The 27,628-nt window shown below is 37.0% G+C and overlaps 1 protein-coding gene across 15 annotated transcripts in view; it reads left to right on the top strand.

Annotated features, from left to right (window-relative positions):
• NR2C1 (nuclear receptor subfamily 2 group C member 1) overlaps positions 1-26,997 on the top strand; it is a 54,648-nt gene extending 27,651 nt beyond the window's left edge. For 10 of the 15 annotated variants that reach the window (XM_015627409.3, XM_015627403.3, XM_015627407.3 and 7 more), the window contains 11 exons: positions 255-434; positions 1,113-1,208; positions 2,373-2,520; positions 2,622-2,712; positions 4,341-4,525; positions 7,759-7,921; positions 9,330-9,451; positions 12,508-12,647; positions 14,441-14,578; positions 16,599-16,704; positions 17,219-17,775. In XM_015627409.3, the coding sequence (XP_015482895.1) occupies positions 255-434; positions 1,113-1,208; positions 2,373-2,520; positions 2,622-2,712; positions 4,341-4,525; positions 7,759-7,921; positions 9,330-9,451; positions 12,508-12,647; positions 14,441-14,578; positions 16,599-16,704; positions 17,219-17,393 (1,544 nt within the window). In that variant the 3' untranslated portion in view covers positions 17,394-17,775. Of the gene's footprint in view, positions 1-254; positions 435-1,112; positions 1,209-2,372; positions 2,521-2,621; positions 2,713-4,340; positions 4,526-7,758; positions 7,922-9,329; positions 9,452-12,507; positions 12,648-14,440; positions 14,579-16,598; positions 16,705-17,218; positions 17,776-25,888 lie in introns of those variants that run through there. The other 5 variants (XM_015627410.3, XM_015627406.3, XM_019006653.2 and 2 more) reach the window with 2 other exon arrangements.
• Positions 26,998-27,628: the final 631 nt, after the last annotated feature.

The raw sequence follows: 27,628 nt of genomic DNA, 5'->3' as shown, positions 1-27,628 counted from the left end.
GGAAATGATTTAATAAGCAACTTGCCTGTTCGTAAAATACTGTTTAAGTGCTTTGAACTAGAAAAATGGTTCACTTGCTTTTTTTATGTTGTTTTATAGCCCAGATATATTTTAAGATATGTAACCCATGGGGAAAAACAAGTGTTCCTTTTCTGGGTAAAACAGCTAGTACTTCGTTTTCAATAAATGTAAAGTCTAAAAAATAATATTATACTATAAAATTAATGTCACATTTTCTGTTATTTTAAAACTAGGGCGTCATTATGGAGCAGTAACCTGTGAGGGATGCAAAGGATTCTTTAAAAGGAGTATACGTAAAAATTTAGTTTATTCCTGCCGAGGAACAAAAGACTGTGTCATAAACAAACACCACCGGAATCGCTGTCAGTATTGTAGGCTGCAGAGATGCATCGCCTTTGGCATGAAACAAGATTGTAAGTCTGAATAAGAGCAAACTGCTTTACCTGGCAGCTACTTTGTGCTACAAAAGATATGCTTTATATAGATACAAATTGTTGCCTTGGTTACATACTTTTAAGTCATTGTATCTTTCCTTTAAAGAATTGTAAAGTTTGGTGTATCAGAAATATTAAATGCTTTCAGGTGTTTGCTTTAAAAGCTTAATAAGCTCCATTCCACGTGATGAAAGTGAATGAATTCTTACTCCTGTATGGCAAATATCAAACATGTCTGCATTTTTTCTGGTGCAGTTCAACTTCTTTCTGGGTAAATTAAGCTACTGAACTTCTTGAACTCTACCTTCTTTTCAGTTTTTCCATAGCTGAGATTACTGGCAGTTGCTGTTCACTTTTGGCAAAGCTCTTCAGAGACAGTTATTCACAAGGCATAGATCTGTAGTGATCTGAAGTTCACGTCTTTCCAATTCCTGCAGATTCCAGGTTGCTTTTTAGCTTTCCATACATTTGATGTAGTGGTATTGCAGTATCAGAATACTAAATACACAGAAAATTACACAAAACACAAGTTCTTCTGACATAATACTGTGATGCTGTTGCAGTACATACAGTATTGGTCTTGTTGTCTGCTCTCTGTCATCCTGCACTTCTTTTACTGACCCTCTTGAACCTCTGTGGACATTTTCCTCCTTACAGCCCTGCTTCTGTCAGCAGAAATCAGTAACACAGAGGAAATTAATTCAGAAAGCTGGGGCAGTGAAAGTGGATCTTTACCCTCTAGTTCAGCTGGCAGTAAGTAAGAAAAGGCCCTTCCACTGAAGACTTTTTAGGCAGAACAAAATCACTGGGCTTAGGGATCAGACGGCAGGAAAATAATCTCTGGGCCATGGGGGAACATTGAATGAGGGAGAGGATTGTTTGGTGATAAGAAGTTAATATTCTCATTCCTCAGTGGTAAGGGAAAAGAAAACTTAGGATGATCTTGGACTGTAGCTCCCTCAGTGAGGGTTATTTGTCTCTTGAGGAAGCCTTGGTCTTTTCTCAGCCAAGTGAGACACTGCTACTGAGCACAGCATTTGCAAAGGAAGATGAAATACTTGCCTCCATCTCCCACTCTTTAAAGCACTATTTGTGGGTTGCAGGCTGACTTCAACAGCATTGTCAATACTTGATATTACAACATTTGAGGTTTAAGATATTTATCAGTGTAAAAATTTCGATAGCATCACAGTCTACTGCTGTCTTGAAAAGTTTTTAATTTCTTTATTTGAAATGGCACATTTTTCACATTTCCACATTTTTCCCATAGGGGATGATACTGTAAGTTTAATTTTAATGTTCAAAGCAAGGTGATATATCTGTAGGTAAAGCCTGAATTCATTCCACCTTTTGTTTCATTGAGTCATTCAAATTAAAAATCCACTTCTTCTCTGAAGTCACTGACTGTGGGTCAGGGTGTTGCCCAGATTGATCTTAAATGGTCTGAACTGAACTTTGTGCATGAACCTTTTCCCATGTACTGTCTGAGGTCCTAACTTGAGAAGCTTCTTTAAATGACTGAGGTTACGTGGGATCAGCACAGACCCACAATCCATAGAAAAACATACCATGAGTCCTTTACAAAAGAAGTAAGAGTGTGAGATAATGAAGCTCAGAGAATGAGAAGATTTAAGCTTCCACTTTGATTCAAATTAAAAATGAAGGGATGTCTCTCTTAATTGTAACTTAAAAATCTTATATATGTTTGATCTCAGACTTTGACTACTACATCATTTCATTTAGAACTCATCAAGTCAGTGTGCTGGTTTTTATCCAGCTTGTTAGCTTGTTGGTTATGGGATATATTTTATATATATTTTCAGAATTATTATTAAAATCAAATAATAATTTAAAAAAGTATTATTTCTTATTCTGTAATTCAGGGTGTAATTTAATAGTTGGGTATTATTTCTGTAGCTGTACAGTGTGAGAGGAAACCTATTGAAGTGTCAAGAGAAAAATCTTCTAACTGTGCAGCTTCTACAGAAAAGATCTACATTCGGAAAGATCTTCGTAGTCCATTAGCTGCAACCCCAACTTTTGTAACAGACAATGAAACAGCAAGGTATGTAAATTGTATTCAGAACTGGCTCTCTCTGTCTTCTGAAAAAGGAAAATTCAATTTTAAAATTAATCAGAATTAAAAATTGCGCTGTTTTCTGTCAGATCACCGGGTTTGCTGGAATCAGGAATGTTTGTTAACATTCATCCATCTGCAATAAAAAGTGAGCCTACTGTGCTGATGACTCCAGATCAGGTATGTGATGATATGACAGATATAGTAAGTAGAGCTAATTGATGTGATTGTATATGTAAGGAGAGAAGGGTGTTCTATTTGGTTAAATTAATTTTCAAAATACTGCTTTACAACATTCACCAGTGTTACAAATGCCTTCTCTTTACAAATTCCCTTCCTTCGCATTTTTAGTGAGACTGAAGGGCTGTATTATTTTAATTTTTTGTTTTGGGATAATTCTGATACTTGGCTTGCTCTTTTGTACAAATAAAGTGAGGTGCTCACAAAACTTCTCATGGCACTATCACAGTGCCATGTGTAAATATTGTTGGATTTTTTCCTCCTAATCACTATTTTTTTGGCAAAGCTTGATAAGACCTATCTCATTGACAATTTTATTTCTGAGCTGGTTTCCTTGGTTTCCATTTTGTTGCACTTACTGATCCACCAAAGCCATGTGATAACTTCCACACATATGCACAGTGGGAAGCATTTATGTTTTTCTAGCTGATAATAAATTACTCCATGGGAGAACAGATTGTAAGAGAATAGAGCTAGTGCTGTAGGCAATCTTGCCCCTGTTAAGTTGCAGATGTGTAAGACAGGTGACCAGCATTGAAGGAGAAGTGTGAAATGCTGATGTGACCAATGGCAAAAGAGTAGAAGGGCATGTGGGTGTTAATGCATGTAAGAGAAAAGGTATAAAGAGTTAGGAGGAGAGAGGTGCTGGTGTTGGAACTAGTAGGTCATGCTGTGAGAGGAAGGTATCTGTGTTGTGAGGTGCTACTCTTAGGATTGTAACATAGAGAAAGTATGAAGGCTTTAATAAACTGCTGATGCTTGCTGCTATCTTTAGTGTTAGTCTTTTGAGCCCTGTATCAGTCAGGGATAACAAGGGACTGATGCTGGTGTCAGTCATGTGACCACAGTCAAATTGGTGCCTTGTTTTAGGGAGTGTTGACAACAAATGGTGTCATCACTCCGTGTGAGGAGTGACTGACAACAACCTTGTACTGTTTTCATGCATTTTGCTTTGCTTGCTCTGTCAGGTGTTAGCAGCAGCATACTTGTCTGTAATAATGTACCTTTTTTTTTTTTTTTCTGGGACAGAGTGGGTCACGTCTTACTGCCTATGTGAGCTGCTAGCCAGTACTGAATCACTTTTTTCCTTTGCAATAAAATAAAGACATAAACACCAAAAAGGCTACAGCAGAATTCTTTTTCTGCTTGATTATAAAGGTGACTTTTCATGCATTCCTTCTTCTCAGATGCTCTTCTACCCTATTACTACCGACTCATTTACATAGGGAAGGAAGATACTAAAAATATAATCTAGAGCAATTTTATATTCCTGGTGATGGACTAGTGTGTAGAGATGAAATCTTCTTTTGGCACTTGCTCACCATCAGTAGTATTCTTTCTGAAAGAGATAGACCACTATTACTTTTACAATTAAATGTCAAAATATATTTTAGATGCAGTGCAGTGTCTAATTGCTTTATTGTGTTGATCCATGTACTGAAAAGAGGTTTCTTACAAGTATATCTCTGCATATGTTCTATTCTTCATTTATGTGAAAGTTAGGCTCTTCTCTTGCAGGTTAACTGCTGCCAGTTAACTGAGAATTAAAAACTGTTCTTCTCCCTTAGGTAGAAGCATGTCAAGGAGATTTAAGTACCCTGGCAAATGTGGTGACTTCATTAGCAAATCTCAGTAAATGCAAGGACATGTCACAAAGCAGTACAGAGCTATCCATGATCGAAAGTTTGAGTAATGGAGATGCATCATTATCTGAACTCAAGCAAGAAGAACAAGCTAGTAGTGATGTTACAAGGTAAGGCATGCTACACTTAAAAATACTATCCTTTTCAAGAGGAGGCCTCTGTCACTTCAGTCAAGTCAATTAGTTAAATCATCACACTGTGGGAAATTTATCTGCTTTAAAAGTAATAGTAATATTAGCATAAGCTCATGTAGAAGAAAACTATATTAAGATTCTTCCAAGTGAAATGAAAAGAAAATTCCATTAGAGAAATAAATCCTTTTAGTTGTTTTGTACTTGAAATTAATTTCAGTATAAATGCTCAGTATAAATGATTATCTTACCTTAGTATGGCAAACCAAAAGGTATGTTAGGTCTTAGTACCTTGCATCGTCCTGCAAAACTTGTTCTTAAGAGATCTCACCTGTGTGATAGTTAAGTGCCCGTAACTATTAGTCACATTAAAAGCTGGTAAAGCATTTTCCTTCTGCACAGGAGAAGTTACAGAATTCTCAATATTAATACATCCACTGAGTATCTTCCAGACTTGTATCTTGCACTGGTTTTAACTGAACCATTGTAGTGAGTGTACGTGTAAGATGTATATACAGAACTATACGCAACATCCACAGCTATTCCACAAGTCACAGTCATGTTCTTTCTTGGTTGTCATCTCCTGCTTCTGACTGCTGTCCCAGCAACGTTCTTTAACACAACATCTACATTTTATATGCTGTTCTGAAAGTGTGTGTACAGTAAATCTGTTAAGGGGAAAAAGGTGGGTGTAGAGTGGCTGAAATATCTGATTTCCCCTGTGCTCTTTACTGGTTTGTGTAATTGCTAGCAGATTACGTTTTTACTGCTCCTTTCTTTATATACTACTTAGAAAGTCAGTCTGACTTTATAGATGCTGATTTGGGCCTTTGCTGTGTCCTCCTAGGTAAAGAATATTGGAATATGCCATGTAAATGGTACTGTTACATGTGCTGATAGACATCATTCAATATTGTGGCTGAGATGATGTAATCTTACATTTGCTGACACTTCCAGATGCTTATTTTTACCAACTTCAGGGTTTCTGTTCAGTTTTAGAAATCTGTCTGTGAAAAGGCATCAGGTTATCTCACCCAGAGAGCTTTGAAAGAGCTCTGACTTGATGTATTCTTGTCAAGTAGGCTGCCTAATAGTTGTATAGTGGGGAGGTTAGAGTTAAACATTGCTGTGGAAAGGGAAGTTACTCCAAGATAAACTAAAATTCTTGTCTAAATTTTTGATTTCCCTGTCAGGCCCAATGCCAGCATGATCTAACAGACACAGATATTTATTGAGGAAGAAAAGTTTAAGGGACTTCAGAGAGCACATTTCATCTATCCATGCTTTTCATGTATTTTATTATATTCTGCTTGCAGTAGTTACGATTTCACTTTTGCTGACATAGACTACAACTTTTGCTGCAAGCACCCCACCGCTTTTGTATTGTAATTTTACATGCCTTGTCCTCTAATGCTTCATGATGTTCTTTCTTTACAGTTTATCTGCAGTCCTATATATCTGTTGATGACTGAGACTGGCAAAAAGAGAAACAAAATTATTTGTAGCAAAGGATGTCAATGCCATGTATTTTAATGTTGATTATGCCTTGTTTTCTCACTTTGTGGGCTAGATTTTCATAGCTCCAAGGCAAGTTTTGTTCTAGATCCTCTTTTCTGTAGTGTTTTACTTTACAGACATTGCTCATGTTGGAGCTTTGTGTAGGAAAGGACTCACATTACTGAGCCATGAGGAAGCAAAGCTGCTACTGATTTCTGCTGGCTTACTACTGGCAGTTTGAGATAAGAGGGAGAAGATTTCTTTGAAGGCAATATTGAAGAATGAGTTGGGAAAAAGTGTCATGGGCAGACATGGTTAACAAGTGTACATGCCCATGCTATTTAAGAAGGACTCTTCAGCCTGTGCTAGAATAAATACAGGATAATGACAGATGCATGTGACATTTACCTTTTGGGGAAAGGGGAAGTCTTGTTCCTGTCTTAAATTTCTGTCCATGCTGCATGAAGAGCCCTGTTGTTTCTTAAAAGCAGCCATCACTGAGCTGATGTATTTGCCTGTTCTACCTAAGACTGCAAAGAGTGAATTGTGGAAGACCTGAAACTTAGATGTTCTAGCAGGAGTCCACAGAATAGTTTCTAGAGCTGAGCCATGTGAATGCCTTCCCTTTCTGCCAACTTTGTACATACCAGAGACAGGAGATGGCCCAGGTATGTCTGTATAGTCCACTTGTGTATGCCCCAGTCACCCTCATGTACACATCAAGGCACACAGGCTAGTTAGGACCAAAAAATTATTCATTTACCATCCCAAGCCTTTAGGCAGTGTCAGCAGCTCTGTGATAATTCATTTTGTTGTGTATAGTTATGTTAAACAGCTCAATTTTTTTAGCATATTAGTGAATTCATATAGCTAGAGAGAGTGGTATAGAGAAGGTGGCCAAGTTCTATCCCAGATTTTGGAATTAAATCAGTGATTTTTAGACTCTGTGGTAATAAACATGTCTATAAATTGAGAATGAGCTCTATATACAAGCTGATAATCAGCTTTTGTAAAGTTTTCAGGCCTCAGTGCATAAGTTTTGCAGCATGCAACACTGTATAGAAATGTTGCTGTTCCCAGGAATCTGTCTGTAGGCAGTGATCAAGTCTGTGTATTTTTGAGTAAATATATCTGTGCTTGTCCTGACATCTGCCCTCTAGCATTTGTGCTTGTGAAAACCAAGAGTCACTGCCATGCAGCAGAGGGTACTGGATTTTATTGAAAGCATGGGAGTACTTTCTCTTACATATTTTGAAGTAGTCTTTTCAAATTTAATTTGAAAAATCCTAACTACAACTCATTACTTAACAAAAAAATCTTATTCTCTTTGTGCTTCATAGCTTTAAAAGCCTGTAAAATTTATACATGCAGTAAGTGACTGTAACAGCAGTCTGGTGATCTTGTCCTCAAAATGCTCACGCCAGCGCTCTCAGCGAACATCACTAAAGAGATCTTGAAAAGCAAACTGTGATTCAGCAGCACAACCAATATGTCAAAACTGTGAATTTGTTGGCAACAAGTGTAAACAGGATCTGCTGCTAATTTTTGTTTCAGAGTTTGGTGGAATGTCAGGAAAAGCATGCTACTGATGACTTATTTTCCAAATCTCACTCTTTGAAGCAGACTTCTACATACAGGTTTCAGACTTGTGCGGGTTCCTCTTAAATTGAAATGGTCTCTAAAATGAATTTTTTTTTTTGTTTGTGATCTTACAGGGCATTTGATACTCTTGCAAAAGCATTAAATCCAGGAGAGAGCTCAGCATGCCAGAACTCTGAAAGTGTTGATGCCAATGCACAGATGCTTGGTGGAGAAACAAACATGAACATCGTTGAAATAGAGGGGCCACTACTCAGTGATGCTCATGTAGCATTCAGGGTACTGAATACTTTCTTAATGTTGACTTTTTATAACTATTTTGACATAGACATGTACAATAATGATCTGACTAAATTTTATTTTGAATTTCTTAGAGGAGCATTTGTTCAGGTATTGGCATTAATTTGCATTTAATGAACTGTTTTTGTTCACTGGTTAACTCTTTGTTTGGGAGAAAGTACTGTGCTCTGCAGTGGTTGAGCTGCACTGGTTATTTTATAGTTTTTTACCTTTAAAAGTACTGGGTAATCTGTACAAAAGGATTTAAATAGACAAAGTATTGGCATGAAGCAGAGTCAGCATTTTATTGCATGAAGCAGAGGCAGCATCCACATTCTCACTTGTTAACAGCTGGATCTGATGTGACCTGCAACAGGATTTTGAGACTTATAAGTGTATTTGTGTTTCTTCTTTGTTTCTTCTTTGTGTAGATACCCGATTTTAGCATGTTAGTAATTGACTTACATACAGTTTCCGTGTTATTTAGATGTATATATTTTCTGGATTTACTTCTCATTTTATAAGCTTGCAGAAGTTCCTTCGATATATTTTTTTTCATCATCTTATTTTTCATGGACAAATCAAAAAAGCTTCATCATCTGAAAACTTAGTAGCTAACAGGCATTTGGTTAAACTTTACCTCTGTTATCAGCATCTGTTTTGATTAAATTAACATCTCTTATGCAAATTTCAGGTTGTTTTTTTTTTAACTGCATTACCCAGAACATGTTAAAAAGTATTAATTTCTGAAGACATAATTACAAGTTCTAAGCTATTCAAATCATTCTTCACATATGCATGTAATGTCATTAATTTTACTTACTAATATTTTGAAGGGTCCTTTCTGATATAGTTATGTTGGTTATAGTTTTTGGACTTGGGAACAGCAGTGTATTAGTTATTTTACTCAAACACCAAAAGATTTCTCATGTATTTATTCATAAAATATTCATTAAAAGTAAAAAAAAAGATGTTTTGTGAAATAGAATTCTCTCTCTCTCTCTCTCTCTCTCTCTCCAGGAGTTGTAACTCCTCTAATGTAAGCAACTTCATTTCAGTTTACAATGATTCTTCTCTCTTATTCTTTGAGAATGTCACAGATGTTGAAATTTGAGGTTTTCCATTTCCAGTTGTCAAAGATATGAAGCTTTATCTATGAATCAAACTTTGTCTTTTTTATTGCTTTGTAGGTATATAACACAGCATGTAATGGTGTGGCTAATAATGCAAAAAGCAGGCATTCAGTTTTGTGTCAGGATTATACCTTTTTTATTGAATGAACAATTTTATTTTTTCACTTAAAAGAAACTCAAATTACTGATTTCTTCCTAAACATATTATGAAGAAAACAAAATAACTGTCTTACACCCTCTCCTTTTTTTCATCCTACTTTTTCTTTTTTTTGCAGCTCACCATGCCTTCTCCTATGCCTGATTATCTTAACGTTCACTATATCTGCGAGTCTGCCTCCAGATTGCTTTTCTTGTCCATGCACTGGGCACGTTCCATTCCATCTTTCCAAGCTTTGGGGTAAGTGTTCATTTACTCTATACTTACATTGTGGATATGTGCTTTTGAATTTTTGGGTTTTGCTGTCTTCTTCAGGGACTTCTAAAACATAAAACTACTAATGAAAATGGTTATAAATCTTAATTGTAAGGTAAATTTTCTGAATCAAAACCACTCCAAATTTGAGTCCAAATTCAGGACTTTGGTTGGGTTTTGTTAGAAAAAGGAGTAGATTTAAAACAATCAAATACCACAAACTGTTGCTTCTTAAATATATTTTGAGAAAATAGGAATTTCTGTCAGCTTTTTAAGCTACAGCTCTATGCTACATCCTGATGCTTATCAGGTAATCACCAAAAAGATGCTCCTGTCTGAATCCCCAAAATTTTTATCCTTATATGGTGAATTACTAGTAATAATTTTGCCTTTAATAACCTACATGAAGAAAATGGTTAGCTAGATTCAGCAAACATTCAGAATGAAATTGTCTAATATCAGAAAATTCCCCCAAAATAAATGACTCCTGTAACCGAAAGGTAATTTTAACTGTTCTTTTTACAGTTTGTATGGCATCCTGCTTCTCTATCACAATTCAGTGTATTGCTTAAAATTCTTAAGTTCACTTTTGTAGTCCATTACTGATCATCATGAAAAAAGCGTGTTCAAACTACATGGGGAAAACTTGTTTTATTTTATATTTAGAAGTAACTTTATAAAGATACATCAAACAAATAAAGATACTCTATCAGCTGTGACATAAATGGTGGATAAATCATATTAGTTTGTTCTCATGTGCAGTGTTTTCTGTTTAATTAAATATCAAAATAGCCTGTGACTGTGGCAGCAAAGAGAATTCCTCTTTTAAAATGAGGGATTGTCCCCTTTTCCAGGAAAGATGTCAAAAGCAGGATGATCTATTATTGCCATTTGTGTTTACTCAGATGCTTCAGCCAAGTGATTCTACAGTTTTTAATGAAAGTTATTGTATTGTGTGTAATTAAGCCTGTGTTTGGGGAAGGAGAAAGGAATATTGTATAAAGTTAATAGTAAGGGTAAAAAAATAAGTAAATATGATGTTTTGTTTTGGTAGAAATTGTTGACCTGCAGAATTATAAAATACATAGCAAATAGACATAGTACATTATGTCATTCTAAGTATTAAAAAGTTTTTTTGTTACAGAGAAACAATGCAAATTTAGTACAAATTGGTATTCTAACAACAAATGGGAATTTCTTGAAAATAAAATGCAGTACAGAAGACCTCTCTCTTCAAAAAGATTTAACAAGAAAAGTCTGCACATGCTCTTTTTATCTGTTATTTCACAGTATATTTTTCTACTTAAAAAATATGGAGGAGTAAGATGCCATAATAGTGTTAATATTCACCTGTAATAGCACATATAGACCCAACAAAGATCATGGGCAACAGTATAATAAATAACATAAATTCACAGTTTTCCTTTAAAGCACTTAAAATGTAAACTATTTTCAAGTGGAGATTTATTTGAAATGAATGCAGCCCTTATAGTTGGATTATTACATATTACATTATTATTATACATTATTACATTATATCCTATAATTTTGACTTTCAGAAGGGTGATTCATTTCACTTTTAAACTGAAGAGAAATTTATGAAGCACAATAGTAATGATTTTGTAAGGAAGATGGATAATTGTACCTGGGTTGTTTTCTCCTCAGGCAAACATTCTCCTTTAGTCACAGCAGGATAGTTGACTTTGACCTAATGATGGAGTTAATGATGCCAGATACTGATTAGTTCATTTTCCTGCATGGGCATCTCTGTTCACAAGAGAGTTTCCTACTGAAACCGTCACCAAGCTGGTTACAGCCTCTTAGTTTTGTGAGGCTGCTTAAGCAAAATTAAAAACTGGCTCTGGTGTAACTTTGTTCAGCCATAAAGATGCTGTAGATGACATGTTTATCTACACACACGTATCAGAGGAGTAGCTAGTATGCCCTGTTTTCTCAGCATAGTCCCTTTGATTATGTTAAAGGAGATGAGCAAAGATGTGACAAATATATGCAGAATCTGCATGTACAGTATCATGTCTACCATAACAAGAACTTGATCCTAATGAAAAATCATATTACTCTCAGTAAGCTCTCAATAATCCAGTTAAGGACATGTCTGTGTACACCTGCCATTTGGTATCTTTGTATTGCACTAAATCATCAGAACTGTTCTTGAAGATTGTATCAACATTCTTGCAAAAATCCATTCCACTGTATTTTTGTAGTTGAAATCCTAGCTTTAATATGTTTTTCTTCTTTGATAGATCTTGTACTTCTTTTAAATTTTCATTATTCTCCGGCTAAAACTGAAACGTGGTACCTGAATTTGACTCCTTTCTGGTGGGATTTGCTTTCTAAGGTACAGAGCTCTTGTAAAGCTCTGAGTGTTAGAAATGCTTGGCATTACTGAAAATTAGGTTATTACTATGGAAGTGACTATGAATTGATACATTTAATTTTAAGCTACGAAATTAAAATTTAAGCAAAGAAATCCTTATGACTGGTACAAATACCAGTCTATATTTCAAACCTTATTCCAAACTTGAAAAGGATGCAGAAAGTAGCAGTCAGCAAGCTCAGAAACTTGATCACCCATGTTCCATTTCACCCATATCTTTAATTAAAAAATTACACCAACCTGTCAATTTTCAAGTAAAAAAAAGGACTCCTGAGTCTGTTCTACATCCACAATACAGGAGCAGTGCAGTCTTTTTTTGTCCATGTATATAAATGTTCCAAATGGTAAGAAAATTAGCATGATGCAATACACTGTGACAGTTGTCATTTACTGTAACCTCAGCTTACTTTTATAATAGAAATCTATCTCCTTTAAGGTAATTTAAACAAAAATTTATTGCTTTACAAAAGTCACTTTAAACCAGATATTTTAATTTTAGCAGGCAGAGAAAAATTATGCAGAACTTCACTTTGGTGTTGGTTGTAATGATTTAATTAGATAAATGTTTTATGACATGTTCTTCAAATTTAAAAAAAGTGTAAATGCAAATGGCTGTTTATTAAATAATTGTGCTTTTTAATAGACAGGATAACAGCATATCATTAGTAAAAGCCTGCTGGAATGAACTTTTTACGCTTGGTCTAGCACAATGCTCACAAGTTATGAATGTGGCAACGATCTTAGCTGCTTTTGTTAATCACCTTCAAGGCAGTTTACAACAAGGTAAGGTGTACACTGTGCACATGCCAGACTTGGGGAATTACTTGATGTTTTTTAAGTTTTTAAAGTGCACAGAAGCTCTTTATTTGTCCTTCAGTTGTTATTATAAATTTGTTTAAAGAATTTCATGTTAGTATTGAAACAAAATGATACTAGCAACTACAATCCACAAGATAGAATTTTTTAGCAATTTTGCAAAAGTCAGCTATGCTACTGTTTACCTCCAAATGAAAAAAAAACACATTATTTTTATATGTTATAATGTGTAATAGTGTTCTGCTGTCTGTTAATATCACTAGCCCAAATTAGGAATATTTTGGGCAGTATCAACATTAAGGACACAAGAGTATTGTGAATATGATTCCTCTCTATGAAGGATACAAAGTAAAGAATGACTCACCTGTCCTTGTTCTTCATGGCTGTGACACAAAGCAGCTGAATGCCAAGGCGGTGATACATAACTTGGCTTGTTGACTTTTAGTCTACATGGAAGCCTTCAACAGATCTCCCCTAGGTACACTTTGTTCCTTGTTAATCCCATGTCCTGCATCTTTGGCACATTTTTCATTCAAATGAAAGACATGTCAGTTGGCCTCTTTAATTCTATCCTTCTAAGCAGGAGGTGGAGTCTTTTAGCTAAGCTTTGTGTGCTTGTGGATACAAGGTTGTCAGTTAACTAAAAGCTAAACAGTCAATAATAGTATAGTCTTCATCTCTTCATAGTCATAGCACATTATTCATAAGGTAGATGCACATACAAATATCTAAGCATTTTCAGATTTAACTAAATTTTTGAGTTGTTTGCTATTTGGAATATGAAAATTCACTGTTGTTGATGCTATGCAAATGCTGATTGGTAAACTGGAAAAAAAATCAGCCTAGCAGACTATAGATTTTCATCTTCTTTAAGGTAGTTAAAGAACTATTTCCAAGAATTTTTTGTGTTTTAAAAACATCCACAAGATCCTCCTATAAATAATACCTTAAAACAAATGAATCAAATCACGAGATGTACTGGATCAGCTAAAGATACAAATCTGTGATTGTCTCTAGGACAAATACAAATGGAATCTGAAAATTTTGGTCTATGTAATATTTAAAGTATGTTTACCAGAAAGGGTATTGTAGTAATTAGTCATGTTTATATCATTATTTATATTGATATATATATGTATTTCTACCATTTAAATTGGGAATTCAGGTTGGCTGGAAGAACCAGTTGTGCAGTATGCCAGCTGCAGTATCTCGAAGAGATAGCAAGTTTGTGGAGTCTGGAGACTCTAGTTTGATGAGTTATGGAGGGAACATGGTTTTCAGCCTGTTTTGCTATTGCTGACTCAAGGGGAACAGCTCTGCACGAACCACATTCCCCTCAGTGCAAATCAGGGAAGGTGTATAGTACACCTTTCCTAGCAGTGGCATGGTCTCTGACTGAAATAACCCATGAAGCTGTACACTGTCCTACCATGTGGCACCTGGTCCTTAGACACAGAGCACGGGTCAGCAGTGTATGCTTTACTTAAAAAATCTCTTCCTTCCATGATCATATCAAGCTCCAGTCCATGCCTGATTAATGGAAGCATTAGTGGCAGGAAGAGCCCTAACTGGAAGAGGTGAAAAAGAGTGTTAATATTCCATAACTGTTGGTGTCGGGATTATTCAGACCTAATAGGAATTTATAGATGGCATAGATTTCCCATTGTTTGTGTCTAATAAGAAAATTATTTTTAAAATTCCAGTATGACCATGTTTTTTGCATGTGTGAACTTGGGAATTTTTTTTGTGTCTTTATTTAGATAAGCTGCCAACAGACAGAGGAAGACTAGTAATGGAACATGTCTTCAAATTGCAAGAGTTTTGTAACAGCATGGTAAAGCTGTGTCTAGATGGATATGAATATGCATATTTGAAAGCAATTGTCCTCTTTAGTCCTGGTATGTAATCATTCCAAATGTAAAATTTTAATCTGTGCTATTTGTTGCCGTATAACTGTTTCATTATATGCAATATAATATATAGTATTATATATATAAAATATTATATATACTGCCTCATTTGCTGAAGAATCTTGGAAGGTGTGTAAGGACTGCAGGAACAGGAGGGTTAATTTTTTAATGTAAACAGCTGAATGTTGCTGTGGGGACATTTTTGTGGGGGGACACAGATTCTTTTTATTAGCAGATTTTTATTCTTGGCTGTGCCACTAATACTTGGTTTTTTTTGTTGATTTGGGTTTTTGTTTTGTTTTTTTCTTTTCATTTATTTATTTATTGCTTTTAATTCTGTGTCTCCTTTCTGGGGTACATTTTCTGAAGACCTGCAGTTTAATTTTTGGAAGTATTGCTCTTGCACATCCAGGCGGGATGGATTGAAGTTGGGGTTTTAATATATAAAGACTATGTGGACATCAGTTCTCACATTCAGAAATAGAGAAACATCACCCCCCTCCACACAGACAAAGCATATAGCATTCTGGTGAATGAACTCCACAGATATTCACTTACATTATTATTTCTGTCTCCTAAACAGTATTTGCTGAATGTACTTTCAGTAGCATTACTAGACATACATTAGACAGTGAAGGTAATATAACTTCATTTCCCTTCTGGGTGATTAGTTTACAATAGGGAGCAAGGAGTCCTCTGGTTATGGTAGATATTTACTGAGTAGTAACATTGTACCCATATGCCTGGACTGTAGAAAGTTACAAAATTAATTTTCATTATTTGAAAGTTGTAGAATTAACTTTTCACAAAAGGCATTCAGGTATTGTATCAGTATCCAGCAGACCTTAGATTCACCATTCAGAATTGGGACTTAATACAAAGCCAAAACCAGGACTTCCGATGAAAGAAAAATGTACAAATCTCGAGTACTTCCTCTATCTTCAAGAATTTTTTACTCTCACAGTTAGGTGATCCAGCTGTGCCAAGCCAGCTGTTTGATTGCCACAAGACAGCCTTGGGCAAAGAGATTAGTGTACAGGGTGTGCCAAGAAGACTTGGCATCTTTCTGAATGGCTGCAAGTGTACAAGCAGTGTTCTTCAAACTACTGTTTCCAGAAGTTGATTTCTTGCTGTGTTCCTGACATGGCTCTAAAAGCAGCAGCATGAAGTGATGCATTTTGCACATCAGCTCTAACTCTTCATTGACATGATTTGTCATGCTGGTGTGAAAGTAAAATTTTTATATTCAGATAGATGGATAATAAAATTATAGACCATGTAGAGAGTTCAGAATTACTGGATAATAATTTCCAAGAGTGACTTGGCAGTTAGGTTGATGTCCTTTCATTTTAGCAACACTTACATTTCAATTAAGTTCAAATCACTGCTAAAAATCATGATTAGCACATTTGAAATTTTTGTACCAAATAGTTGAAAAAGAACAATCTGCCATACAAGCCTATCTGAATTCAAAAAGCATTTGGACAACACTCTCAGGCACATGGTGTGATTCTTGGCGTGTCCTGTGCAGGCCCAGGAGTTGGACTCGATGATACTGATGGGTCAAATTCAGCATATTCTATGATTCAGTGCTGTTTTCTCTGTGTTTTAGGAAACAGTTCACAGCTTTTTATTCTGCTTCTTCCACTGATCTTAATTTTATCCTTCACTTTTCACCTATATCTGTACATCCAGTGTTGCAGAAAATGTCAGTGTGTTGAAACAATCTTGTTTTGCTGCTACACAGAGAACAGTTGTATCATCAAGATTAATGTAAACATTGCAAGCACTGAATTTATTTGAAATGTCTGATCATATTTATGGAAAATCAAGTAAAATATAAATGTAAAAGAGAAATATAAGGAGGTAAAATAGTGTTTACCATTAAAACTGAAGTTGCTGCAGCTACTACATGATGATTTCAGTATGTTGACAGCTGGATAGTCTATATAGATTTTAGTTAATTTTCTGTAGAACAGGTATAATGAAGAGGAGGGTTTTTTTTCAGATCACCCAGGTCTAGAAAATGTGGTACAGATTGAGAAATTTCAAGAAAAAGCTTACATGGAGTTCCAAGACTACGTAACAAAGGCGTATCCGGATGATACTTACAGGTCTGTAAACTTAGGTGCTTACTTGATTAATTCTCTTTTCAGAGTCACTGATTTGTACAGTTTTCCATGTAATAGATACATACATTTTCTTCTTACCACCCTAAAGTTAAGAAATTACCTTTAGAACACTTCAAATATTATGCATGTGTTAATACATATTATGAGTTGTATTTTTCATCTCATGAATTTCTAAAATTAACTGTCAGAAATAAATATTAGTAGCATTTAATTTGAATTGCATCTGTTTGGAATATTTCCTCAATTAGTCTTAAATCCAAACATGCATAGTACATGTAGTTGGTAGGCATTCACACATTTTCTGTACTCTTCCAGACATGACTAAACATAAATTTAATGCTGTACTGATTAAGCCTTTCAAGAACTAGATATACTAAACTTTGACCAGTAGTGTCCCTTGTCAGTTTTCTCTCTTCTTTTACTAATAACATCATGAAGGACAACACCAAAATCTGTGATCTGCTAAGTAATACATTTCATCAAACTTATTTTCCAGACTGTCTAGACTTCTTCTCCGATTGCCTGCTCTTAGGCTGATGAGTGCTGCCATCACTGAAGAGCTGTTCTTCGCAGGATTAATTGGAAATGTTCAGATTGACAGCATCATCCCATACATTCTGCGAATGGAGACAGCAGACTACAACTCTCAGATCATAGGTCATGGCATGTAAAAGTAGCAGTCCAGGATTCTGTACCATGGCAATCATGGTAATGTAAATGCATACCCTGTCTCCAAGAGATGGTCATAAGACTTCCAATGCACCTTTCCAAAGAAGGCTCATATTCCTCCTTTCCAGTACACTTGGGAAACATGGTGGAGTGTAGTAGGATATAGGATCACTTGCTGTTCTTCATCTGTCTTCAAGGACTTGTAAATTATCTTGATATCTGAAGAAAGTCAAGAATTGTCCATCCTATTTTTGTAGGTAGACGGACTTGGAATATTTGTTTATGAAGCTCAGGCTTATGAGGAAATTGAAGATGCTTTGACTGAACTAAGGTATCTCAATTTAGTTTGATGCTTTAGACAAATAAATTAACTTTCCTCTCTGAGTTTTGTTTTCATTGTTTTGCTACTAGTTCTTTTTCATGTATCAAATCACAAATACATAATCAAAAGATCCTGAAAAGTCCAGTTTCCATGCAGACAAGACCCAATTTAGTTTTGGCCGTTGTTTTGAAGAGAGATTTGTTTCTTGCTAAATTAAACACTGGATACCATTACAAGTGCAGGGAAAGTAGAGGGCATTCACATTTTAAAATATTCTGATGTAAACATTGATGCAGTTGATCAAAAGAGAAGGAGCAAAGAGTCAGTAGAGTCTGTTTTGCAGATGCAGCAGAATACTGTATTGTAGCAATAATGTGGTAGACATCAGCTGTTCTATACTGTGAAAAACTAACAGAGAAGTGTATACTGCAGGCATTAAAAGGCAGCATATTCCTGCTTTTTCTGGTCTCAGAGCTTTCACCCTACCTCTCCCTCCCTCATAATCAGTGCTCAGTGATGGAGGCATTCTAGATGCCTCTTAACTTTTGTTCACGTCTTTATTTTTTGTTACGGCTAGCCCTTGGTCGTGTAATTCTCTTTTCTAACCAGTCCTGTATGATTACTGTTCAAATTTGAGTTTGTCAAATCCAGTGTCCTTCCATATTGGGAGCATAGCCTCTGCTGCTTTTCCTTTCCTCATTAGAAATGGATCTAGGTACTCTATACATGTTGCCTGAATCATACTCCATAGGTCCACCTAAGGATGAATTTAAATGTTCTTCTGTCTTGAGGATGGGACTCACTTGACAAGTACCACTGACATACAGTTGTTTCTTGCTTCCTTTTGCAACAGAAAGTTACACATCCCTGGCATTTCCTGTTGCTTAAAATGAGAGAAGTGTCCCAGTGAAAGTGATGGTCTTCTTCAGACATTAACATTTAGGATTTTCTGGATCTTGGGTCAAAGATGAGTTCTATTTAGTATCACGCCTTTCTTTCTCTGGCAAAACTGAGTGAGGAAGAGCCTCACCCAATCAAGAAACACATGGTTGCACCAGACATTGCTTAGATGGAAGGTCAGATTAAATGGAGGCTTTTGCCCACTCTGCAGTGGCAGTTCCAAGGCCACCGTAATACCAAGAGACTACTAGATGAGGCTTGGGTTCTAAAGTGCTTGAGTTCTGGAGTTTTTCTCAGGACCTGAGGATTGTCACCAGACAAAAAACCTGAGAACTGCCTCTGACACTGAATTTCTGTGTTCTTCTCAATTCTGCTAACTGAGCTGCTTGCATCTTCCTCTACCAAAGCTCCATAATTGGAGACTGTATCATAGAACCACAGAATCAGATGATGGTTGGGGTTGAAAGAGGCATTAAAGATCATCTAGTTCAGCCATGTGCGGGTGGGGACAGCTTCCACTAGACCAGTTGCTCAGAGCCCCACTCAACCTTGCATTGAATGCTTCCAGGAATGGGACATTCACAGCTTCTCTGGATAACCTGTTCCAGTCCCTCACCATCCTCACAGTGAAGAATTTCTTGCCAATATCTTACCAATATCTAAACCTGCTCTCTTTCAGTTGGAAGCCATTCCCCCTGTCACTACATGTTCTTTTTAATTAAAATGTCCCTCTCCATCTTTTTTCTTGGGCTCCCTTCAGGTACTGGAAGGCTGCAGTTAGGTCACCCTAAGCCTTCTCCAGGTTGAACAATCCCAATTCTCTCAGCCTTTCTTCACAGGAGAGGTGCTCCATCCCTCTGATCATCTTGGTGTCCCTTCTCTGGACTCTCTCCAGCAGCTCCATGTCCTTCCTGTGCTGGGACCCCAGAGCTGATGCAGCCCTGCAGGTGGGGTGTGAGCAGAGCAGAGGGGCAGAATCCCCTCCTTGGCCCTGCTGCCTATGCTGCTTTGGATGCAGCCCAGGACATGTTTGGTGTTCTGGGCTGTGAATGCCCATGGCTGGCTCGTGTCCAGCCTCTCACCTGTCACCCTGAAAACTCAGCTTCTGAGCTTGCTGACATAGTTTTCTAAGGACTTTCCCAGGACAGTAACTGTAAACATAGATATGTGTACATTCTTTCTGTTACACATCTTGTGATGGGCATCTCTCATGGCCAGTGCAGTGAGAAAGTGTTATCCTAACCATCCAATCCCTGGCTGTGGCCAAAAGCCTATAAATCCTGGGAGGAAAAATAAACTCGGCTCTTTCTTTCACCACACCTCGACCTGTGTCTGCGTGATCTATTCATCTTCAGCGGTAACACTCACCCACCTGCACTCCAAGTCCTTCTCCCAGGGCTGCTCTCCATCTGTTCATCCCCCAGCCTGGATTGGTACCAGGGGTTGCCCTGACCCAGGTGCAGCACCTTGCACTTGGTCTTGTGTAACCTCATGAGATTCCCATAGACCCATTTCTCCAGCTTGTCCAGGTCCCTCTGGATGGCATCCTATCCTTCAGGTGTGTCAACCACACCACTCAGCTTGGTGTCATCAGCAAATCTGCTGAGGCTGCACTGAATCTCTTCATCTATGTCATTAATGAAGATAAGTAACACTGATACGGGTCCCACCTGTCACTGATGTCCCTAGGCATTCTGAACCATTGAATCTGAGCCAGCCTCTGGTTGCGACCATCCATCTGCTTTTCTTATTCATCTAACAGTGCACTCTTCAAATCCATCTCTCCAGTTCAGAAAGAAGAATGTTGTGGAGGACCACACTACACGGTTGGTCATATCTAATCCCACAGATCAAAGCACTTAGTGTTGAGGACCCCTGATGGCATGAAACAACGTGTGTGGGCCTTTGCTGTGCCATGGCACTTTCTGGCTTGCTGAAGACAACTTTCTGTGTTGGAACTGGCCATGGCAGCTGAACTCTTCTCATGTAACACCTTTTGAAGATTGTAGGGTTCAAATTCTTTATCTGTGTTTCCTGGAGTGGTGTGTGAAGATGACTATCCTGTGCCTCAGGAGGTGTGCATCTCAGCAGAGTTTATGGAAGTATGAAGGACTTGCTGCCAACCTGCTATGCTTGTTCTCTCTGAATGGGTTAGAGGCCCATTTTTGATCTGTAGGACCGAGTTGCAGGTGGGATGTCAGTCATTCTTCAGCTCTCCTCAGAAATTCTGACTCTGCCTTCTAGTCCCTTGCTATCCCTAACCCACTTCTGGCCCTAGCAGGCACAGGAGATTTACAGTTCTCTACATTAAAAGTTTAAAGGAAACAGACACCATATTACTCCTGAATATATTTGAAGTAGTTTTCCAGGCATTCCACTACTCTTGGAAGAGTTTTAATATTCTCCAGATTTATGAAACCAGGTAATAGTAAGATGGAAATAAAAACCTGCTTTCCTTTGTAATGCAGTACACTGTGCAAATCTCTCCCGCATCCTTGAAGAAAATTTTCACTCCATAGCTTGAGCCTCAGGTGTGATACGCAGTTCTTCATTTACAGCTGACCAAAAAGTTCTGCTTATGCAGCCTCTCATGTGGTACTGTCCAGCTTTGGAAACAGCTGAGAAAATATCAGTGTATCTACAGATGTAAATTTTTAGCAACTGAATCCCATCTTTATTACTTGGAGGGACCTCGAAAAATCTTTCATTCCAACCTTGCATAGGAACAGGACCCCAGAAGAAACTATCTAGTACCCTGTCCAATCACATCTTGCAGTGATTGATTGCTCTCAGCACCAGAAGTGTCTATTATATCAAGGTTGTCAAGGCTTCTTAAAGAGAGTGGCCTTGCACCAGTATCAGCTGTTTCCTTTAATATTCTAGGGTGGATTTCTTCTGAGCCCGTGGATTTCTGAGGCTGCAGACCAGCTGTTCACCTTCTGGTGGGTTGACACATTCATTATTGTAGATACTTGATCCAGTGCTCTGTGGTCCAGCTGTGCTGGTAAAGGTGGATGTAAAGATACTGAGAACCTCTGCCTTACCAGCATGACTAGTGAGTGGTTTCCCTGCCTAGTTAGGCAATGGCTCTGTGTCTTCCCTGTGCTTCTGCTTACTACTCACATATCTGTAGAAACCTTACTTGTTATTCTTGACATCTTTGGCCAATTTTAGTTCTGTCTGAATCTTAGCATTCCCAACCACATCTCTGCATGCCCTGGCAAGGTTTTTGAAATCTTTGATGGGTATTTAGCTGCCTTCCATAGCTAGTATGTGTCTTTTTAAATTTTAATTGGAGCACTGTTTTGGAGGGGCTGTCCTCAGAACGTGATTTTCTCGTGACTCCTGTCCTTATTTCCAATTTGTGCCATAGTCTGTTTGAATGCAAGTTAGCTTCAGTTACACATGGACTGCAACTACCATGGACTGCTGGATTAATGGGTCAAGACTATGTGCTTAGGCTGTGTTAACTTATAAGCACAGAAACCTTGCTCATGTTTCACATCAGGTTGTTTAAATTCAGGTGTTTGTATATTGTGAGGGCCAAAAAACCCCTGTGTTTTATGATCTTGGATACCTCTGACATTTGGACCTCTAAAGAGCCAAAGTGCATCCATACCACACATAGCAAACAGCTGTGGCTACTGGTAAGTGTCCTTTTTTCCCCAAAAAGTTTAACATTTTTATAATAATAAATTTTCAAGATTGATGAAAAGGTGGAGTGCAGCTGATCTATGCTGCCTGCCAAGTAATCTGTTCTGTCTTTATGATGATCTGAGAGATGCCTCCCGTACAGGAGGTTGTTGTTTCAGTGTTACTCACTTTGCTCAGCAAGATCTTTGTTAATTATTTCAAATTATTTCATTAATCATTCTTGAGCTATAAATTCATCCTTTTGATAAGGAATCAGGCATAATGGGGTTTTCTCAGGAACAGGAGCTTTAAATCAGGCAAATACAGGAATCAGCATGGTTTTCCAATATTCATCCATGTTAACCATTACAGGCATCTAAGAACAATGCAACAGCTCATGAAAAAACAAACCATGAAGTTCTGCTTTTGTTGTTTTGGTTACTTTAAGATAACTGCTTCTAAGTTAAATGAAATATATCAAGTTACCTTCAACTGAGACCCTTAGTATTTCTAACAGTTATTTTTTATGATTACATGATCTCACATTACCACCTGTGTGATTTATTGTCATTTATAGTCTTGCGAATGAGTATTGCTTGGTACTGAATGACAGACTGGCTAATATTACTGTGTTCTGTCAGTACCACTGTCAATACAATAACAAAAATGTGAGTATTGAAGCTTACTCCACCATGGGTGTTAAAATATTTCATTGTTTTTGTGATTTCTTTTCAACTTTAAATTACTTGTCAACTGTATGATCTTTACAAGCCTTGATAGTTTTGAGCCAGTCAGGATTTAACCAAACTGTGACATTTACCAACCAAAAACTCTTTGCCAATTAAAGGAGAAGTTTAGTTTCAACAGCTTTAAAATTTTCGATGTTGACAGCAAGAAAAATAATTTTAATATAAATCACATGAAAGGAAAAAGAATTTTATACATTTTAGAATCCTATAATTTAACAATGATAGTACTGTTACACATAATAAGCTTACTAGTTCAAATATTTTTGAAACTGTATGTTGCACATGTGTATGTGGGTTTAGGTTGTTTGTTTCATACTACTAAAGTTCCTAGTGCAAATAATTGTTACATTCTAAACTTTTTTCAAGAGTACCTTCATTGAAATACTTTCTGTAGTTACAAACCTATCTGTCCATACATTTCTTCTTGTATGTGATCTTCAGGGTCAGTGAAAGTCTGTTCATTTTGTTCAGCCTTTGTGGTTTGCTAGTACATCAGTTTCAGTGTAAGCAATACAGTGTCACTGTAGTTGTCTTGCTGTTGTATAAAAAAAAAATCACTTTAAATGTCTTGAAACCTGGCTAAATTGGAAAACTCTATTTTGGATGTATTTTTAAAAGTAAATTGTAACTTTCTATTATAGAAAACAATTGCAATATCCTATTACTTAAGTAGTGTTTTATATGGCTTGTTGTATGGACCTAGAACACTGTCTATGATTACAGATAGTTTGTGGATCTTTTACATTTTTATTGCACAGTGCAGTATTCTCAGTTATATTCAGTCTCTGGGATTTGTGGTAGCTGCAATATCTTGCTGTTTGCTAATCTTTGTTGCAATTAACCTTTTGTTTCCATGCTTACTACTTTCTGGCCTATGCATTTGAGAATTAATTTATTGTAAAATTTAATTTACCAGTGCTTTGGTTTTTAAAATGCTGTATGGAAATATGTATTGTAATGAACCCAAATCATGGATCTTCATGTCATATAATGCAATAATGGATATTTGGAAATTAGTATTTGATTCATTATGGATCGGTTTTAGGTGAAAGTTACAGTATGGTTGAACAAAGCATTTTTTCATTTGAAAGAAACAGACTTCAGATGTTCAAGTAAACTTATCTCAATTTTAAATACTACTGGATAAATAATGTATTTATTAATGTTTAAAACTCTGAAATCAGCACCAGTTTTGGTCTATTTCAGAACTGATTTCTCAATGATAATTTAAAAAGTGTAAAGCAGCTTCTATTATAAATGAAGGTGGCATTTGTATGGATATGTAGATAACTCAGAACATTATCCCAAATGAAAAACTAATTCCCATTCTTTCCATGTTTAAATTCTGAAATGTTTTTATCATGAAGTAAATTAATTACCCACTGATACACTGCGGAGATGCAGTGGTAAAATGCACTGGTAAAACATAAAGTTTGGATAATGCAATGAGTTTACTAATTATGAGAGCTGGAAATAAGCATTTAGAGTCTCTTTCCCAAGAAATTTTACTCCAGGCTCTATCTTGCCTCTGTTTTGAAGACTTAACCTTTCTTGGTACTTAGAATCACAGAATGGTTTGGGTTGGAAGGCATCTTAAATACCATGTAGATCCAACCCCTGCCATGAACAGGGACACTTCCCACTAGACCAGATTGCTCAAAGCCCTCTCCAGCCTGGCCTTGAACACTTCCAGGGATGGGTCATCCACAACTTCTCTGGAACCTGTTCAGGACAACCTGTTTCAGTGCCCACTACCCTTATATATAATTTCACAGAATCGTTAAGGTTGGAAAGGACCTAGAGAAAGGACCTCTAGGATCATGGAATCCAACTGTTTCATCCTTGTGTTCAATCTAAATCTGCCCTCTTGCAGTTTTGTTTCAAGCCATTTCCCCTCATCCTGTCACTACAGGCTCTGATGCCTTTCTCCATCTTTCTTGTAAGCCTCCTTTAATTATTAGAAGGCCTCTAGAAGCTCTCCTCAGAGTCTTCTCTAGGCTGAAGAACCCCAACTATGTCTGTCTTCATAGGAGAGGGGCTTAAACCCTCTGACCATTTTTGTGTCCCTCCTCTGGATCCACTGACTTCTACAGGGCCCTGTTCCCCAGTCAGTCTGCTAATGAGCTACTCTTTTTTCTAGTAACTTTTCACAGCCTTTTGGCCACCTCTGTGGCATTTGTCTTCTGTGAACAAACATCCCTAGCACCCAGTCTTGCCCTACTTTATAATACCTCTGCCAAGTAACTCCAAAGAACATTTCTATTTCATCATAGGAATCTATTTATGATGAGATGCTTTTTCTTCCTGTGTGTACCAAGGCTTGTGTTAATACATGCTGTGGATAGCCCTGCCCTCACTCTGATATGCATTGGCTAATACAGAATACAGTTTTCTCTGAGGTGAATCTTTATGAGAAGAAGTCAGGGTTGTGCATTTGGCTTGAATGTAAGAACTGATTGTGCCCTCTGAGGCACTGTGATGCAGGTAAAAGCAAATCACTTAGACCACTAGAGCATCACCATCTTCAAGTATCAACATCTGGATGCTTAAGGTTTTTTGTGGCTGTTGATAGTGGTTGAACAAATACATTTCCTGATTATTTTTTTAATAGCTGGATCTTGTAGTAATGCTTGCCCAAATATAATTTCAAGTTAACTCTGCTTGGATTAAAGGGAGGTGGTGGGGTGCTGATAAGGAGACAGGAATATTTGTGTTCTGTGTGAAATGGTGGGGAAAAGATAGCAAGGATAGCAATGGATAGCAAGGAAGTGATGTTATGGGAATGCTTTTAACTAAACTTTTGTAGTGAATTTGCCTGTGACAACAGAGAAACCAGATGGAACTGCTCCACCATGCGTTCTTCTGAACTAATACAGTGTATTTCACTCAGCAGCAGAACTGTCTGCTGGACATCCAGAGAACCAAACTGCCATGCTCTGAACCTCCTGGCAATACCAACTCCCCAGACAAGAAAGTTGGTGCAAGAGATGTGAGCAGCCAACCCTGTGGATTTGGTCCTTTGCAGACCTGCAGTGTAATCCCTTCCAATAAGCTGTTCATGAGGTGTCTGAGCTCATTTCTGATTACTTCAGTTCTCCTTCATCCTAGGGTTTTGCCAGGGAGCAAACTGAACAGACACATAGTTTGGCTAATGAAGGCTACCTGAGGAACAACCCCAAAAGGAATTTTTCTTTCACTCTGTAACCAGAATTTTGCCATTGGAAAATCAAAGATGAAGGTGGAGCTACTGCTAGAGAAATAACCCAGACACTTCCCACAAAGTGGCAGGTGTTTTCTAAAAGTGCCAGTATTTGTTTTTCTAGGGGTTTTGAGAGCTAAACTGTTCTTACCATTTACATACTTAAATGTTTTTGAAAATGATGAAGTATGTACTTTTGTGGTAACATTTCACTTAGTTCCAGGCTTAGTTATCTTCTAACTTTTTCAGTCAATAGAACCCAAGTGACAAAAACTTCTTCCACTGTGTTTTTGGGAAATACATATGGATGAGAGGACTAAAAACGTGTTTTAGTGAAAGCATTAGAGATTTCACTGTTTAGACTAAAGTGAGAGACACTATGGTTAGAGACTGGATTAGAGTATTATTGGACACTGAATTGTGAAGATTTGTGTTGTGGACTGGATTTTGCTTCTGGAATTTTGTGGTTTTAGAAGGATGGGGCAGGAATAACAGCATAGTATGATCTTATTTGTTAGTCTTTCTTCTGTTGGATAAGAAAAGTATTTCCATTTATTGTTGCAAATGTACATTCCACAGTTGTGAACTACTGCAGAGTAAATTTACATGACTTTCTATATTAAGAACAGAGGAAATGGCAGTGAAATAGGCAAATGTAATAAAAAGAGTTCTTCTAAGGTTAAATGCAAACACTAAGTTATTCTGTAGATGAGTTGACTTTTGCACTTTCTGAGAATATATGAACTTAAGTTTTTCAAGATCAATTGTACCACCGAATAAAGCTCTTTAAAGGAAAAACTAAACTATATAGGATTCAGTGAGATGGTCGTTGGTAACAAAATGAAGGGAAGTTGCTTGTCATCCTTTGAGTCATTCAGGAAATTGATTTGTTTATTTTCAAAAAATATGTTGTTTGTTATGCTCTGTTAGGAAAGAAGCAAGTAGCTTGTGTTCAGACTTGTGAGGGGGTTTTCTAGGCTTGAAAAAGGGTTCTGATACTAAGTTTGTGACATGTACTTGAACTAGAGGAGAAAAACAAGGCATCATTAAATGTATTTAGGAAGAGTTTTTGAAGCAGTGAGGTTCAGTGTGCTAATTTTGGGGTAAAAAAAGCAAGATCTAACAAGAGTCTTAAATTAAAAAACCCTGGGAATTAAATATTCGGTATGGGTACACGACTTTGACAAGCACCTTGAGTGACAAGACAGCATTTCAGTGCTGTCTCCTAGATATGTTCCAGGAAGAAAATCCTCAGGAAGACATACTTGAATTTGCATTCCACTGTATTCAACTGTGACATTTGCACTGAGTTCAGGGAGTATTTTTGAACACAGTATTCAGATTCTCTTTTTCATGCACAGTGACACATTAACAGAAGCAATTTAAGTAGATGTGATGGGACTTCAGCATGATTTTCATTATGAGATGATGAAA

This window comes from Parus major, chromosome 1A, assembly GCF_001522545.3.
Source record: "Parus major isolate Abel chromosome 1A, Parus_major1.1, whole genome shotgun sequence".
NCBI lineage: Eukaryota > Metazoa > Chordata > Aves > Passeriformes > Paridae > Parus > Parus major.
The sequence above is the reverse complement of the archived record's forward strand: the minus strand, read 5'-3'. Positions and strand labels throughout refer to the sequence as shown.